Source organism: Podarcis vaucheri, assembly GCF_965113315.1.
Source record: "Podarcis vaucheri genome assembly, chromosome: 14".
NCBI classification, from domain to species: domain Eukaryota; kingdom Metazoa; phylum Chordata; class Lepidosauria; order Squamata; family Lacertidae; genus Podarcis; species Podarcis vaucheri.
In genome coordinates, this window is record NC_138752.1 from 49,895,405 (window position 1) to 49,911,283 (window position 15,879).

Genomic DNA, 15,879 nt, shown 5'->3' on the forward strand with positions numbered 1-15,879 from the left:
GCGCTCCCTTCTCCTGCAGAGGACATCTGCAAAGGAGAGCGTCACCATTCATTCCTTTGGGGCACCGCGCCAGTTTCCATGCACGGAGTAAAACAGCAAACGCCTCGGGGCTCACCGTCATGGAGGACTCAGTCGACCTTCTGTCCAGCGATTTGGCTCTGCGGTGCGGGGACAAGGGAGAAGTCGAGACGTCCAGGATGGGGCTAGTTGCAGATTCGGCAGCAAAGTCCTGCAACAAACACGGAGGTCAAGGCTGGGGGGAAATCTGCAGAGCTCGGCTCTAAACATCAAAATTCAACACCAAAGAACTCTTTCCACTGAAAGCCTGCAAAGCAGGAGTCAAAAGCAAGTCGAAATGAATCTGAACCCTGAGAATGGTGTACTTTTCCCCAAGAGAAGCAAAAATTCCACGTGTACAGTGGTGCCCCGCAAGACGAATGCCTCGCAAGGTGGAAAACACGCTAGACGAAAGAGTTTTCCGTTTTGGAGGTGCTTCGCAAAACGAATTTCCTATGGGCTTGCTTCGCAAGATGACAATGTCTTGCGAGTTCCTGCTGGTTTTTCCCCCTCCCCCCCTTTTTCTAAGCCGCTAAGCCGCTTATCAGCTGATCCGATAAGCCGCTAAAAGCCGCTAATAGTGCTAATAGCGCTAATCCGCTAATCCTTCAATGGGCTTGCTTCGCAAGACAAAAAAACCGCTAGACGAAGAGAATCACAGAACGGATTCTTTTCGTCTTGCGAGGCACCACTGTACAAAGATCTTCCTGGATTTAATTACAGTGGCACTTCATTTTGAGTCCGCCTCATCGAGCGTCCATTTCGTTGAATGTCCGCGGCAAACCCAGAAGTACCGGAACGAGTTACTTCTGGGTTTGCCGCTCGCACGCGCGCAAAAGCGCTAAATCACGCTTCACGCATGTGCAGAGACACAAACCGCTCCACACACATGTGCAGAGCGGCACTTTGTCGTGCATTCTTTATGTCAAGCGCTCAGGGCTCTGGAACAGATCCTGGACTCAAAACGAGGTACCACTGTATTTTTTTCTGCTAACAATGGGCCTGGCAAAGAGCTGGGAACGATATAAGTTGTGAGGGATAAAACAGAAGAAAAAAAGTTGATCACAACCCTGAGGGTCATTTAGTGCATCCCCCTGCAATGCAAGACTATGCAATGTGGAAAATGCCCCCTGGCAGGCCCTACGGGGAAAAAGACGAGGCGATGCAGAAAAATATTGTTCCACTGTCTTACCCAGGGGTCAGCAAACTTTTTCAGCAGGGGGCCGGTCCACTGTCCCCCAGACCTTGTGGGGGGCCGGACAATATTTTGAAGGGGGAAAAAAGAACGAATTCCTATGCCCCACAAATAACCCAGAGAGGCATTTTAAATAAAAGCACACATTCTACTCATGTAAAAACATGCTGATTCCTGGACCATCCATGGGCCGGATTTAGAAGGCGATTGGGCTGGATCCGCCCCCCCCCCCCGGGCCTTAGTTTGCCTACCCATGGTCTTACCCGTTTCCTGGGGAAAACCCTCTTCTCGCTCCTGCCCTGCCGGGTCTCACTGGAGAGGGCAGTTCCAGAGGGGGCGTTGGTCTCCATGTGCTCAGCATTCTCAATATCTAATGCCTCAAATTTCTCAATTACCTGGGACCGCCTGCAAGACAGATAAGAGGGGAAACCAGGGCTGTTTTTTCCCAAAAGACAGGAGCCTGCAACAATCCTCAGTAAATCACAGCAGCTCCATCCCCCACACCCCAATTCAACGAGAGCCTTCCTAAGGTATTGGAATGACAACCCTTTCAAAACAGCTTACTCTGCCCTGTTTGGATTTATTGCCGGAGGGTGGGGTGGGAGGGGAGAAGGAATATGACCGGAAATAAACTTATTGGGATTCAGCCCGCCTGCAAGACATAAATACACATGTATCTGTGTGTTTGCTTGCAAGCACTTATCACTTTGAAGGCATTATCATCTAACTAGAAAGAGACGACATGAATAAATGCCTGGCTTTACTCTCAAAATGAAAAGTAGCGTTTTCTCTGGAGACTGGAATCTGATGTCCCACTGTACAGTGGTGCTTTGGTACTCGAACAGCTTGGCTCCCAAACAAATTGGCTCCCGAATGACGCAAGAAGCTCCTGCAGCCAATCGGAAGCTGTGCCTTGTTTTCGAACGGTTCCGGGAGTCAAATGGACTCCCGGAACGGATTAAGTTTGGCAACCAAGGTACCACTGTAGCTGTGTCAGTTGAAGAAGGCTTGGATCTGATGGATCTTTTATAAGACTAACTTCCAGAAGTCTGTTTTATAAGAGTAAATACCATATGAGATTAAGGTCTGGTTAACTACAATAAGAGGGACTTCTGGTCTCTTGCTGTGGGAAATGGCTGCCTCCCACACGAACGGACCCCAGCCGTGCTATAATTCAGGGTTAACTACAATAACAATACCCCCTTTTTTGTAATGTGCACAATACATTATCCTGTTTTGTTTTCTACATGGGTACTATTTCTTGTTCCTTTTGTGTGTGTGTCTTATTGCTGTGCACTTGTAATTTTGTACTTCCTCCCCCAGTAAAGAATATAAAACAAAATAAAAAAGACTAACTGCTAATAAGGGAGGAACATTGGGCTGGAAGGGACCAGATGATCACAAAGTCCCTACGTTTGAGGCAGGATCTTTCCCACCAAGGAACCCCTTCCAGGTTAGCCTCCACAGTCAAGACCACGCCATGCCACATGCAGGGACAGAGAGCCACCCAAAGCTTTCCCAACACCAAGAGGCCTGAAGAAGAGGCCTGCCGGATACTCCCAGGGAAGGCAAAGACCCCGCAAATCACCTTTCTTCATAAGCCGCGCTGCACATATTTTAACACTCTTCAATATGTTTTTTTTTTAATTGACAGCAGCCTTTTCGTTAAAAAAGAAAGGAGACCCCACTTTCCCCCACTCCCTCCATCTCAGTTTTGCAAAAAGGGATGAAAAGCGAAGGATCATCAAATTGACATTTGTCTCGGCCAAATGGCAAAGGGGCTCATTTTCTTTATGAAAAAGGAAACAGAACAAAAAAACCCAACAAAACAAAGCAGCCTGATTTCTTATGGAAAGGGGGGTTGCACCACCAGGTTGTCTACAGCTCGAATTTTTAAATATTTTTTTTTTGGAGATGAGATGGTAGCGAAGCAGGCGGAGTAAAAAGGGCGGACACGTCACACAGCAGAAGGTGGAGAGCAACAAGACCTGGAAGAAAAGAAAGCTGGAAAATGAATGAACAGACAAAATTATATTTCCTCCTCCCCAACCCACAAATAAAAATTAAAATCATTCCAAGATTTCTAAAAAAAAGAAAGAAACAAAACAAAAAAATACAAATCATCAGCAAAATGAAATTATAATCATTGCAAACCCCCAAAATCACATCCCCGCTGTGAGTGGTTATTCTGATCATTAAGGAAAGGGGCCGGGTGAGTAGTTTCGGGGAGATATGCAGGAGAAGGAATCCCTGTTCCCCAGTGGAATCTAAGTTTGCCCAGGCAGCCCCTGCGAGAGCTTGCCAAAAAGGAACATGCAGGCACTTGGAGAACTCAGATGCCTGGAAAGGGCACAGCGAAGGCGTTCAGACGACACCCGGCTTCAAAAGTGGCCGGGGGAGAGAGACCGGTTTGCAGTGGAGAAGTGGCCGGTGAGATGGGGTGGTTTGCCTCCTGCTTTGCCCGCAGGTATTTCTCAAGACGTAACCGGCTGTGAGTTTGAAAAAATAACATATGCTATATATTGACCCAAAGGGACGTGGGTGGCGCTGTGGGTTAAACCACAGAGCCTAGGGCTTGCCCATCAGAAGGTCGGTGGTTCGAATCCCCGCGACAGGGTGAGCTCCTGTTGCTTGGTCCCTGCTCCTGCCAACCTAGCAGTTTGAAAGAACCTCAAAGTGCAAGTAGATAAATAGGTACCGCTCCGGCGGGAAGGTAAACGGCGTTTCTATGCGCTGCTCTGGTTCGCCAGAAGTGGCTTAGTCATGCTGGCCACATGACCCGGAAGCTGTACGCCGGCTCCCTTGGCCAGTAAAGCGAGATGAGCGCTGCATCCCCAGTCAGCCACAACTGGACCTAATGGTCAGGGGTCCCTTTACCTTTTTATATATTGACCCAGCAGTTAAACGGTTCAAAAATATCCCCAGAACTGATCCACTGAGTCTGCTACTTTTCTCGTTGAACTTTATCAGCTACTTCTGTTGAAATCTACAATTCAGTACAACAAATAGTATATATTATTTTTTCAAACGTACAGCCGGTTATGTCTTGTGTGTTTATTGAATATGTTTCACATAACCAGAGGTTTGTCGTTGTTTTGCACAGCTATTTCTCAGCAATCTGCTGCTCTCCAGCTGCTTTTTGAGGGCAACTTAAAGGCAAGTCTGGAACCGGCTGGGCGGGGAGCGCATGAGAGCTCCTCCTGCCACCGCTTCTCCCCTGCAAAAGCCACACCTTCGTAACCCTCCTTGTACGGAGGGGAGCAGCGGGATCCCTGAAACCCGCATCTGCCGCTGCTGAACGCCTGGTCTGGCCAATGGGTCTGCTGAGGAATGTAAAACAAAAAGAAGAGTTATTTAAAGACCTTGGGGCGTGGAGTGCCATGCTCTCGTTGGGGGAGGGGGGGTTAAAAAGGTAGGGAGGAAAAGAGAAGGGAGCCCCATGCGTGTTAGTTTGTGGCAGGCAGCCACGCTCCAGGGTTAGAAGGGTTTTCATGTGGCAGGGAGTCAATGGGAGAAGAATGATTTGCTTTTGATTGAAAGCAGTTTCATTGGGTTGATTTTTTTATAATTCTGCAGGAAGTGAGGTGAGGAGTCAGGAACAGCCAGAGGGGACAAAAGAGATGTACCCAGAGAAGGAGCACATCTGTGTACCTGTGTGTAGGGATAATAGGAAGATTGTGGAAATCCACCAGGAAATGTTTAAAGCCCAGATAGAGAGGGCTCGTTGATCTAAAAGACGGTCAAGAGGAGACCAGCACACATCCATTATGCTGGGTTTTAGTCTCTCAAGGAGAAAAATGAGAAACAGTCGCGGTTGCACGCAACTCCATGCCAATTCTGAGACAAGGGCTGCTGCTACGTTCTGCAAGCTGAATTTATTCTGCAACCTTTGAGCAAATTTACATAACTTGTTCTGGTTCTTCTGGTTGCAGAAAGGGACCGAGGCACATGGAAGCCCAACTTCCAGCATGCTGAATCTGATTGGGCATTCCTGGCTTTTGAGATTTTAGCAAGCTGTGCCAAAACCCTTTCAAGCATCTCTCTGCAACAGTAGAACCTGCAACTTAGATCAGAGTATGTAGAAGGCAAGGGCTCAGTCGCTAAGTGAGGAGTGGTCTTTATCTGGAAAGACAGCTACCACTTTAGAGACAAAGGCGGTTGTAATCAAACACTGCCAAGCTGGGAGGACTGCGTCCCCTCCACCCGCAGCCTTGGGGACAAAAAGATAAGAGATTCTGAAAATGTGTTGCTGTGCAGTCTTAGCCTTCCCTATGAAACCAAAAACCTCATCCAGAAACACAACATGCACCTATCGGGAAGTAAAATTTAGACAGAACAGTTCAGTTTCCATTTCCATTGTACAACAAAATGAGTTGGCAAAAAAACATTGTGGAAGTCATAGAACCGCTCTATTCTGCCTTGGTCAGACGACACCTGGAATTCTGTGTCCAGCTCTGGGTACCACAATTTAAGAAGGATGTTGACAAGCTGGAAGGTGGGCAGAGGAGGGTGACCCAAGATGATCAAGGGTCTGGAGACTAAGCCTGATGAGGAACGGTTGAAGGAGCTGGGTATGTTTAGCCTGGAAAAGAGGAGACTGGGAGGAGATAGGATAGCCATTTTCAAATATCTAAAGGGCCATCCCATGGAATAGGGAGCACGCTTGTTTTCTCCTGCTCCAGAGGAAAAACCAATGGATTCAAGTTCCAAGAAAGGAGTTTCCAACTAAACACCAGGAAGAAGTTTCTGACAGTAAGAGCTGCTTGACAGTGGAACGGTCTCCCTTGGGAGACTGTGGACTCTCCTTCCTTGAAGGTTTTAAAGCAGAGGTTGGATGTCCATCTGTCACAGATGCTTGAGTTGAGATTCCTTCATTTTGGGGGTGGGGTTGGACTAGATGACCCTCAAGCTCCCTTCCAACTCTACAATCCTATGAATCTATGCTACCAGCAGGGGGAGTGTGGACACCAATGAACCATGAGACACGCCTTTCCAGAGATGAATCCCATGCCACTTGAAGGCTCTTGTAAATTGGCAAGGTTGGCATAAACCAGGATGGGTCACATATCCTCCAACTGGCACCTATTCAATAAACATTTTCTCTCATCCTAGGGCACATTTACACTACAAATTTAAACCAGTTTCAAACCAGTTTAGGAGCCACCCTTTGCTCTCAAGACCACCTAGTAGTCATGATTTCTTTAAAGCGGTTAAGGGGGCACCACCCTAACATTACAATTCCCAATTCCTCTGCAACAACTACAGCAATTTCAAACCCATCTGGAGCTGGCTTAAGTACAGACGTTTATACCAGCTTGCAAATGTGCCGCTAATCTGTGTTTTAGCTGGACTAAACCGTGCTCTGTTTTGTAGTGCTGAATTCCTGATCCATTCCTTTTAAAAAAAAGAGGATTGTGAAAACTGAATTGTAGCCAACCACTGAATCTCAGCTCTGCCAGTGAACATGTTACCGGGGGAGGGGGGCAGTTTTCTCAGCCAAATACTGCATTTTAAAAACATGCTTCTAGCCCTCATGATGGTATAGAGAAAAGTTTGAAAATGGATGGAGAGGAAGCCCTAAAAAAGCAAACCCGCAAGTTGATGCTGGGCTGTAAAGTAAAGGTAAAGGGACCCCTGACCATTAGGTCCAGTCGTGACCAACTCTGGGGCTGCGGCGCTCATCTCGCTTTATTGGCCGAGGGAGCCAGCGCACAGTCATGTGGCCAGCATGATTAAGCCGCTTCTGGCGAACCAGAGCAGCGCATGGAAACGCCGTTTACCTTCCCGCTGGAGCGGTACCTATTTATCTACTTGCACTTTGAGGTTCTTTCAAACTGCTAGGTTGGCAGGAGCAGGGACCGAGCAACGAAGCTCACCCCATTGCGGGGATTCGAACCGCCAACCTTCTGATCGGCAAGCCCTAGGCTCAGTGGTTTAGACCACAGCGCCACCCGCGTCCCATCAATCCTGATCTTGGGCCATGCTGGATGGCCTGGCAGGAGTGAGAGTCCCAACAAACAACACCTGGAGCTGCTGCAGGTTAGCCTCTCTCTGAAGCCAGAGAAGGTCCAGGTGGGGCTTATACTCAGTGTTAGTAATTCAGATATATAAGATAGGTGCCAAATGGCTCCTTAAACCAAGGTTGCAGTCACCAAAACAGAATGTCTTGTTGCTTTTCTTTTCTTTTCTTTTGGTGCAAGACAGCTTGATGTTTTATTTTTCAAATGATGAACTGACAGTGATTGATTCTCAGTTAAACATATGTTCAGGTGACAACCTTGAGCTAGGTTAAGAACTTTCATAACTTAAAGAAGGAAAACCACTTGATCCAGGGATACTACAAATATATATTGGCCGATTTCTACTTATTTTTCTTAATGGTGACACAGACCACTCATAACATAGGAATATTCTTCCTAACTGTGAACAGGGCACTGGGGTGGTTTTAGGGGAAAGCAAGAGACAACAATTAACCATAATGTCATTCCCTGCTCCTGTTCAGGCTGCACAGAAAAAGCAATTTGGTTCCTGAAATTTGGTTCTGATTATGAGGTTAAAATATAAAAGATAGAATTCTACAGGATGGACTATTAGTGTGTGAAAACAGTTCAGATCCAATGATCCCCAGGTGGAGATGGTGGAGATGTCGGGCACCATTCTTGTGTCCAGGCATCCTCACTTGGTCGATACCTAGGAGCAAAATGCGCCTGGCTCCTGGCTAATTTCAAACACTGCTTTTTCTGGTCACAGACAATGCCTCTCGCACTCTGTTTAGCAACTGAATCTCCCCGTGAGAAAGAACTAACCAGGGGAAGGTGGATCTGGCAGACAAACTTGTGTACTGTTAATGATCTCCTTGGTTTTGAATCCCTGATATGCTTCCAAGGGAGCCTGGGGTGGTGGGTAGAAAGGAGTATGGAAACTGCTCCTCTAAGGACTAATAAAATAAAATAAAAAATTCCTTCCAGTAGCTCCTTAGAGACCAACTAAGTTAGTTATCAGTATGAGCTTTTGTGTGCATGCACACTTCTTCAAATACATGCATGCACACGAAAGCTCATACCAATAACTAACTTAGGTGGTCTCTAAGGTGCTACTGGAAGGGGATTTTTTAATTTAATTTAATTTGTTTCAGCTATAGAATTGATGCTTTTGAATTCTGGTGCTGGAGGAGACTCTTGAGAGTCCCATGGACTGCAAGAAGATCAAACCTCTCCATTCTGAAGGAAATCAGCCCTGAGTGCTCACTGGAAGGACAGATCCTGAAGCTGAGGCTCCAATACTTTGGCCACCTCATGAGAAGAGAAGACTCCCTGGAAAAGACCCTGATGTTGGGAAAGATGGAGGACGCAAGGAGAAGGGGACGACAGAGGATGAGATGGTTGGACAGTGTTCTCGAAGCTACCAGCATGAGTTTGACCAAACTGCAGGAGGCAGTGGAAGACAGGAGTGCCTGGCGTGCTCTGGTCCACGGGGTCACGAAGAGTTGGACACGACTAAATGACTAAACAACAACAACATCATGGCAGAGCAACCCAGCAACCTACCTGTAACTAGTTCTAAGGACTGTTTGCTCTGGGCTGTTGCTAGAATAACCCCGCAGCCCCTCAGAGAACAAACATTAGAATTGGCACAAGAAATCCAAGACCCAGAGGGACTAAGGCAGGAGGCAGTATGTGAGTTTGGGATTTTGCTGGCTGTTTTTAAAGCGCTTGGTCTGTTCCTTGGGACCCTGGCATGTGCAGTATGTGTTTGTGACAGGGGTGGGAGTGGTAAGTGGGGAGTGGGCTCCCATGCGCAAACGGAGACCAGGCACAAATAGAGGAGGAGGAAAATCCAGGTGCAAAAACAGACACCAGATGCTTGGAACAAGTTTGCTCAGCTCCACAAACGGCAACAGAACCGACTCACAGGTGGGAGAAGAATGTTAATAAGCAAGAAGCAAAGTGGGGAAAGCAGAGAAGCAGCCAGGAGCCAAGCAGAAGGGGAAGGGGGGGGGGTTGCAGGGCAATGTTAATTCACTGTTGCAGGTGGCCGCAGGCAGGGCTTGGAAAACCGTCCTGCGCCAGCCCACCTGGATACAGAAGACACCTTTGCGGAGGAGAGAGCTGATTGACAGCTATTAACCGCGACAGCTCAGAGGGGCCAGAGGGAACATGGCACATCCCAAGAGCAGACACTAAGGGACCGGCAACAAGAAGGCTGCAGCGTCCACACACTGCTGAAGAAGTTCCCCCAGACATTTCTAGAAGCCAGATGCCGGCTGGATCCAGCTGTTCTTAAGGGTTGCACGCCTCTTAGGAGAGTTTCAGACACCAGGATGGCTGGAGGGTAACCAGAGAGGCCGTGCACAGCAGCTCCATTTATCTCCTGTTGGATATTTTGCTAATGACCCCCCCCCCCAAAAAAAAAAATATCCATGCTTCTTTGCATTCTGGGACTTCATTCAGATGTTACACTTGTGCAATCACTGGCAGCTACTAGCAGGGAAGGAAAAGCTCACGACGGGAGTGGAGTCACGCCAAGCTGGTTTGCACGTAAGGCTAAACCAGCAGAGAGCAGTGGTTAGAGTGTTGGACTCTGGGAGACCAGGGTTCAAATCTCTGCTCGGTCATGAAGCTCTCACTGGGTGACCTTGAGCCAGGCATTGTTCCAAGGATTCTTGCGGCCCACTTGGTCTGAGAAGTTGGCCTGCCCTGCTCTACAATCTGCCTAGTTTCCTTTGGGCTCCCAGGACATTTCTGAGCACAATTCGAAGTGTTGGTGCTGACCTTTAAAGCCCTAAATGGCCTCAGCCCTGTATACCTGAAGGAGCATCTCCACCCCCATCATCCAGCCCGGACACTGAGGTCCAGCTTCAAGGGCCTTCTGGTGGTTCCCTTACTGTGAGAAGTGAGGTTACAGGGAACCAGGCAGAGGGCCTTCTCAGTAGTGGCACCCGCCCTGTGGAACGCCCTCCCATCAGATGTCAAGGAAATAAACAATTATCTGACTTTTAGAAGACATCTGAAGGCAGCCCTGTTTAGGGAAGTTTTTAAATGTCTGGTGTTTTATTGCTTTATTATTATTATCATTAATTCTCTTGGGAAACCCAGCCACATGGGTGAGGTATAAATATATTATTATCATTATTATTATTATTATTATTATTATTATTATTATTATTATTATTTCCACAGTTCCACAGCAACACTAATGAATCCTGCAATCCAGGAACCTGTGAAAGGGGACCACTTCTTGGGGCATGTACATTCTCCCTCCATTTTTCAAAAGGCACGACAAGGTGTGCCACCCACTCAGCTGAGCGGCTCTGGGAGAGGGGGCCCAGCCACCTGCCTGACCTTCGAAGTTACATGAAGCCTGTACCTTCTGGGCACATGTCAGGAAAGAACCACGAGGAGGGTCTCACCTGCGAGGGAATTCCCCACCTATGCGTGCACGGAGACTGGTACCTGGCTCAAAAAGGGTCATCCTGAAAAATGTAGCTTTCCCATTGCAAAAAGTTCCTAGATCTCATGCGAGCAGCAGCTTAGGATCACTGCAGGGTCCCTGGTGAGAACTTCTAGGCTCCTGTGATGCATCTTGAATGACCTGCAGAATGTCCTGGTTGTTTCTACACTAAGACCCATAGCTGTCAACTTTTCCCTTTTCTTGTGAGGAATCCTATTCGGAATAAGGGAATTTCCCTTAAAAAAAGGGAAACGTTGACAGATATGCTAAGACCACATCCACACTGTGGGCTACTCAGACGAGACCCACTGGAAATAATGAAGACAACTCAATTATTCTCTGAGTAAAAGCTAACAGAATACCATCCCTTACATTTAAAGCGCTATTTATACCTCTTGAGAAATAATTTATTCCCCTAATGCATCCCAGGAATTGTAATTAGTTAAGGGTGCTGAGAGTTATTAGGAGAACTCCCTATTTCCTTCCCAGACCTACAGTTCCCAGATTTCCCTGGTAAGAGGGACTGACTGCTAAGCCACTCTGGGAATCGTAGCTCTGCGGGAGGCATAAGGATCTCCAAACGACTCTCAGCACCCTTAACAAACTACATCTCCCAGAATTCTTTGGGGCTGTTGAAAGTTGTACAAAAGTGCTTTAAATGTAAGGCGGCCTAACCAATGTGGCCCAAGAATCCCCCAATATTCTTGCCACCCCTTGTACTTTTGCTTCTTGGTGCGAGGGTCAACACCACAGCATAATCTGTCTGGGGTAGCTCAGCAAGAGATGCTTAACCTCAGGGTCGCGGGTTCAAGTCCCACGTTGGACAAAAGATCCTTGCGTTGCAGAGGGTTGAACTAGAAGACCCTCAGGTCTCCTTCCAACTGCTGTGATTCTGTGAATACTGGAGACAAATGCAAAAAGACCCCGCAGCCACTCGCCAGAAACCTGCTCGAGTGAACATGCCTGTCGGGAATCAAGAGCGAGCAAAAGAGAGACGACAGCTTTCTCCCCTCTGGTCCTGCGCCTCTGCTCTCTTGTCGTTTTATCTGCAGGCCTCGTCATGCCGAGAAAACGAGAGAGAGAGAGTTGATTTGGAAAGGCAAGTTTCAACTATTATATGTGAGGGGTCTGGAATGTCACACACACACACACACGGTTGTATGTCTGCAATACACCTTTGCAGCTGCAAATATGGGCCTTGCACAGCAGCAGAGCTATTGCACCAATCCAGCTATTGTGCCCATACCAAGGTATTTTACAGCTTATTCAGCTCCACTAAACGACGTCTCCTTGAGTCTCCATCACAGCTCATTAAGCTAGGCCAGCATACATGCCAGACTCCCCACACATGCATTGCCTAGGGAAATATGTGGGGAGGGGAGAGAGGCAGTTGTGCAAAGCTTTAAACTCAACCGCCAACTGAGTTAAAACCTGATGCCGACCCACTCTTTAATTCTGGAGGCTTTCTCTGCGCTTTGCTTCAAAAGCATGAGGTCCAGCAACTTGCTCCGCCTTTCTTTCCGAAGAAAGCTAACATTTTCCAAGCCCCGAACCAGATACCAGACTCCTTGCCAATGTTGTGCGATACCCGCAAAAGCCCTGCATTAAAGCCATGTCCAAGGAAAAGGAGTTCCTTTGCATCCTGGATGCAGTGATATATAGTTTCAGGGCTTGGGTGCGGTGCTCTGAGAGGCAGCTAAACCAAGAATTTTGATGGTCACACACAAGTGAGCGAGTTGCCTGCACCTGCTTTCAGCGTCCTGGGCTGCCTTGCCATTTGCGAATCCAGATCCCACTATCCCTTCTTCTGCACAACCGAGCGATCTCTTGAAATGCCACTTGGTCAGGCCACATTTAACGCCACCCACCCAGCAAAAATGGTCTTGCGGAGGCTGCCCTATTTGTGCCCAGCAGGCCAGCTCAAAAACCCACTCAAACGCTGCCGCATCTCTCCATCTCGGGCCTCCAGCTGTTGATGGACTACAAGGCCCATCATCCAGTGGCCAGGGATGATGGGAGTTGTAGTCCGACAACAGGAGACCCAAATTGGAGAAACGCTGCGAGAGGCGCCGTGAACTTCATCTGCCAGGAGCCAACCGGCTTCCTCTGAACGAGAAACCCGTCGGCGGCACTGCCGCCCGTTCCTTACCTCCTTTCGCTGCCAAAGAGCCGAGCCACCTCTTCCCTTCCGGGGCTGCGAGCTCGGGAACGCCGCTCCAGCCTCTTCTTCTCCGCTTGGAAAGCCTCCCGGTTACTAATCCTGACAGCCTTGGGGACATCGGCCAGGGTGGCGTACTGCCGGCTTGCTCTAAAGGAAAGGGGGCGGCCCGGCCTCTCGGCTCCCCTCACCCCGTCTCTCGCTGCCGAGTCCTTGCAGCCGGACATGGAGTCGCTCGTCAAGTCCAGGCAGTTGAGGGAGAAGCTGTACACCATTCGGCTGCCTGGGGGGCCACCTGGGGAAGGAAAGGGGCAGCTCTGCTCCGGGGAGGGCGACTGGGAGTCACTGTACCTGTTGTTGGGGGTGCTGGGGCTGGGAGGGGATGGCGGGGTCGGCAGCTGCTGCTCTTCCGGCTTCCCATCCTGTTTCGTCTTCTCCAAGGAGAAGTAGCCGCTCTCCACCCGGGTTTTCCGCCCGCTGTCGCTTCGGTCGCCGTGCATGCTGCTGTCGTCTGCGAGAAGGCAAGGAGAAGCTGGAGGTGACTGGGCTGCCCTTGGGTCCCCCCTCCCTCCTCGCAGGGAACTAAGGGCTTTGTAGATCTGTGGGGTGGGACTTGATTATATAATATTATAAACACCACCCACCTTTCTCCTGAGGGCCTTCTGGCGGTTCCCCCACTGCGAGAAGTGAGGTTACAGGGAACCAGGCAGAGGGCCTTCTTGGCAGTGGCACCCTCCCATTAGATGCCAAGGAAATAAACAACTATCTGGCTTTTAGAAGACATCTGAAGGCAGCCCTGTTTAGGGAAGTGTTTAATGTTTGATGTTTTATCGTGTTTTTAATATTCTGTTGGGAGCTGCCCAGAGTGGCTGGGGAAACTCAACCAGATGGACGAGGCATGTATGTATGTATGTGTAAATATTATTTCATTATAGTATATTATATTTATATTATCATCATCATCCTCATCATCATTATTGGGATTCAAGGCAGCTTACAGCACTACTGAAAGTTATAAAATACAAAGCAAACTGGCTAAAAAGAGCAAGTTGAAAGGACATCAAAACACCATTTAAAACCAGCATGAAAGTTGTTTGTGTATGTAACAACGTCGGCTAGGATTCCCCACACACAAAAATGAAAGGAAGAAGACATTCCCACCAAGGAATGGGTAAGTATGGTGAGGGACTATGCAGAATTGGCAAAATTAATTGCCAGAGTAAGAGATTCTAATGACAACTGCTTTGTGGAAGAATGGAAGCCCTTTCAAGAAAACGTAGTAGTATGATGAACTTGCAAGCAGGATTTGAAATAGGAGCAACAGAAGGAATTAAGAGAATATAGTATGGATGTGATGGGATAAGAGAGAGAAGATATTGGGCATGGAAAATGGGGTGGGAAGTCGAACATTTTTGGTACCAAGGGCAAAAAATAAATAAAAAGCCCATCTTGATTAATCCCAAGCATTGCACATGCGAGAATGGTGAACCCCCTGAGAGGAAGGCAAGGAAGAAAACAAGCTCTTTTGATAGCCAGCCTTGAAACACAGATAAAGGAGGAGGGAAATCTTGGCTCCTCCTAGGTAGCCAAGGGGAAAACTCATCATCCTGAACAGGAAGCAGATCTCTAGCCCTTATTGTTTCATGGAGAACAATGCAGCAGAGCTGCTGGCAGACTAATCAGAGGAGATGGGGGGCAGCGGGATGAGGCAAACCACTGGGGACGGGAGAATGAGAGAGGAAATCACTGTTTGACAAGAAATGCAGGGTAGTTCAGGTGGTGAGCTGGGAGATGCAGAATAAAATCAAGGCATTCTGCAGTTTATTATCGGTTGGAGGCAAAAGTCCTATTGCCCCCTATCTAGAGGTGGTATGGGGGGGGGGAGGCAGCGTTAGCAAACACATTCAAGATCCAGACAACTCTTCACATTATTTAAATTGTGTAAACGTCGCCAGTTCCCAAACTCTGCAATGTTTTGGGAAAGCGCGAGGTAAAGAGGGTCCGCCAAGAAACGGAACTTAAGAGTGAGGTCAGGATGCTCGCAGTGGGGAAGGAGGTTTGGGAGACAGTCGAGAGCGCGTCAAAGCCCAACACACGAGACACGGGGAGCCACCTGGAGGCAGAGTTTAGCTCCCCCCTCCCCCCCGGGTGTCCCCAATCACAAGCACACAGCCTTTTGCTTCCTTGCATGCGAAAAAGAAAAATGATTTGCTGCACTTGGGCAACTTGGGTGAAGATTTGACGTTTTCATCCCCAAAAAGTTTATGATTTGAGTTTCTACTGAAATGAGGCTGCATTTTAACGTTCCATTCTAATCTTGTTTCCAAGTTGTATTTTAATCAATTGTTTTATACCTGGTGTTAGCCGCCCTGAGCCCGGTCTTGGCTGGGGAGGGCGGAGTATAAATAAAACATTATTATTATTATTATTATTATTATTATTATTATTATTATTATTATTAATAACGACCCTGCCAGCCCAACAATGCCATCCACAGAGTTTGATGCAGACTCCACCGACAAGAGCGGTGGTCTCCCATCAGCTGGGCGGGGCTTGAAAAGCTCCCTTGCAGCCCCTTCCCAATTCTCAGACTCCCTCCTCTGTACACCCCACCCAGGCGTCATGCCAGTGTGGTGTAGTGGTTAAGAGCGGTAGTCTCGTAATCTGGGGAACCGGGTTCGCGTCTCCGCTCCTCCACATGGAGCTGCTGGGTGACCTTGGGCCAGCCACACTTCTGTGAAGTCTCTCAGCCCCACTCACCTCACAGAGTGTTTGTTGTGGGGGAGGAAGGGAAAGGAGAATGTTAGCCGCTTTGAGACTCCTGAAGGGGAGTGAAAGGCGGGATATCAAATCCAAACTCTTCTTCATGCAAGGTTTTTGTTTATCATTGCATTTCATGCCACGATTTCCTCCGAGGAGCTCAAGGTGGAGTGCAAGGTTCTCCCCCCCCCCCATCTAATCCACCCAACAACCTGCAAGGTATGTTAGGCCTAGAGGCAGCGACCAGACTCCAAGGTCA

The 15,879-nt window shown here is 48.3% G+C and overlaps 1 protein-coding gene and 1 long non-coding RNA gene across 10 annotated transcripts in view; one reads left to right on the forward strand and one right to left on the reverse strand.

Moving 5' to 3' along the window:
* Positions 1-15,879, forward strand: part of LOC309519151 — a 289,434-nt gene that overhangs the window by 158,063 nt on the left and 115,492 nt on the right. The window lies entirely within an intron of this gene.
* The window catches only part of MPRIP (myosin phosphatase Rho interacting protein), a 158,333-nt gene that overhangs the window by 44,547 nt on the left and 97,907 nt on the right, over positions 1-15,879 (reverse strand). For 5 of the 9 annotated variants that reach the window (XM_082199578.1, XM_082199577.1, XM_082199574.1 and 2 more), the window contains exons 7-9: positions 13,212-13,371; positions 1,516-1,657; positions 116-229 (exon numbers count right to left, since the gene is read on the reverse strand). In XM_082199578.1, the coding sequence (XP_082055704.1) occupies positions 116-229; positions 1,516-1,657; positions 13,212-13,371 (416 nt within the window). Of the gene's footprint in view, positions 1-115; positions 230-1,515; positions 1,658-12,851; positions 13,372-15,879 lie in introns of all 9 variants that reach the window. The other 4 variants (XM_082199572.1, XM_082199573.1, XM_082199571.1 and 1 more) reach the window with 1 other exon arrangement.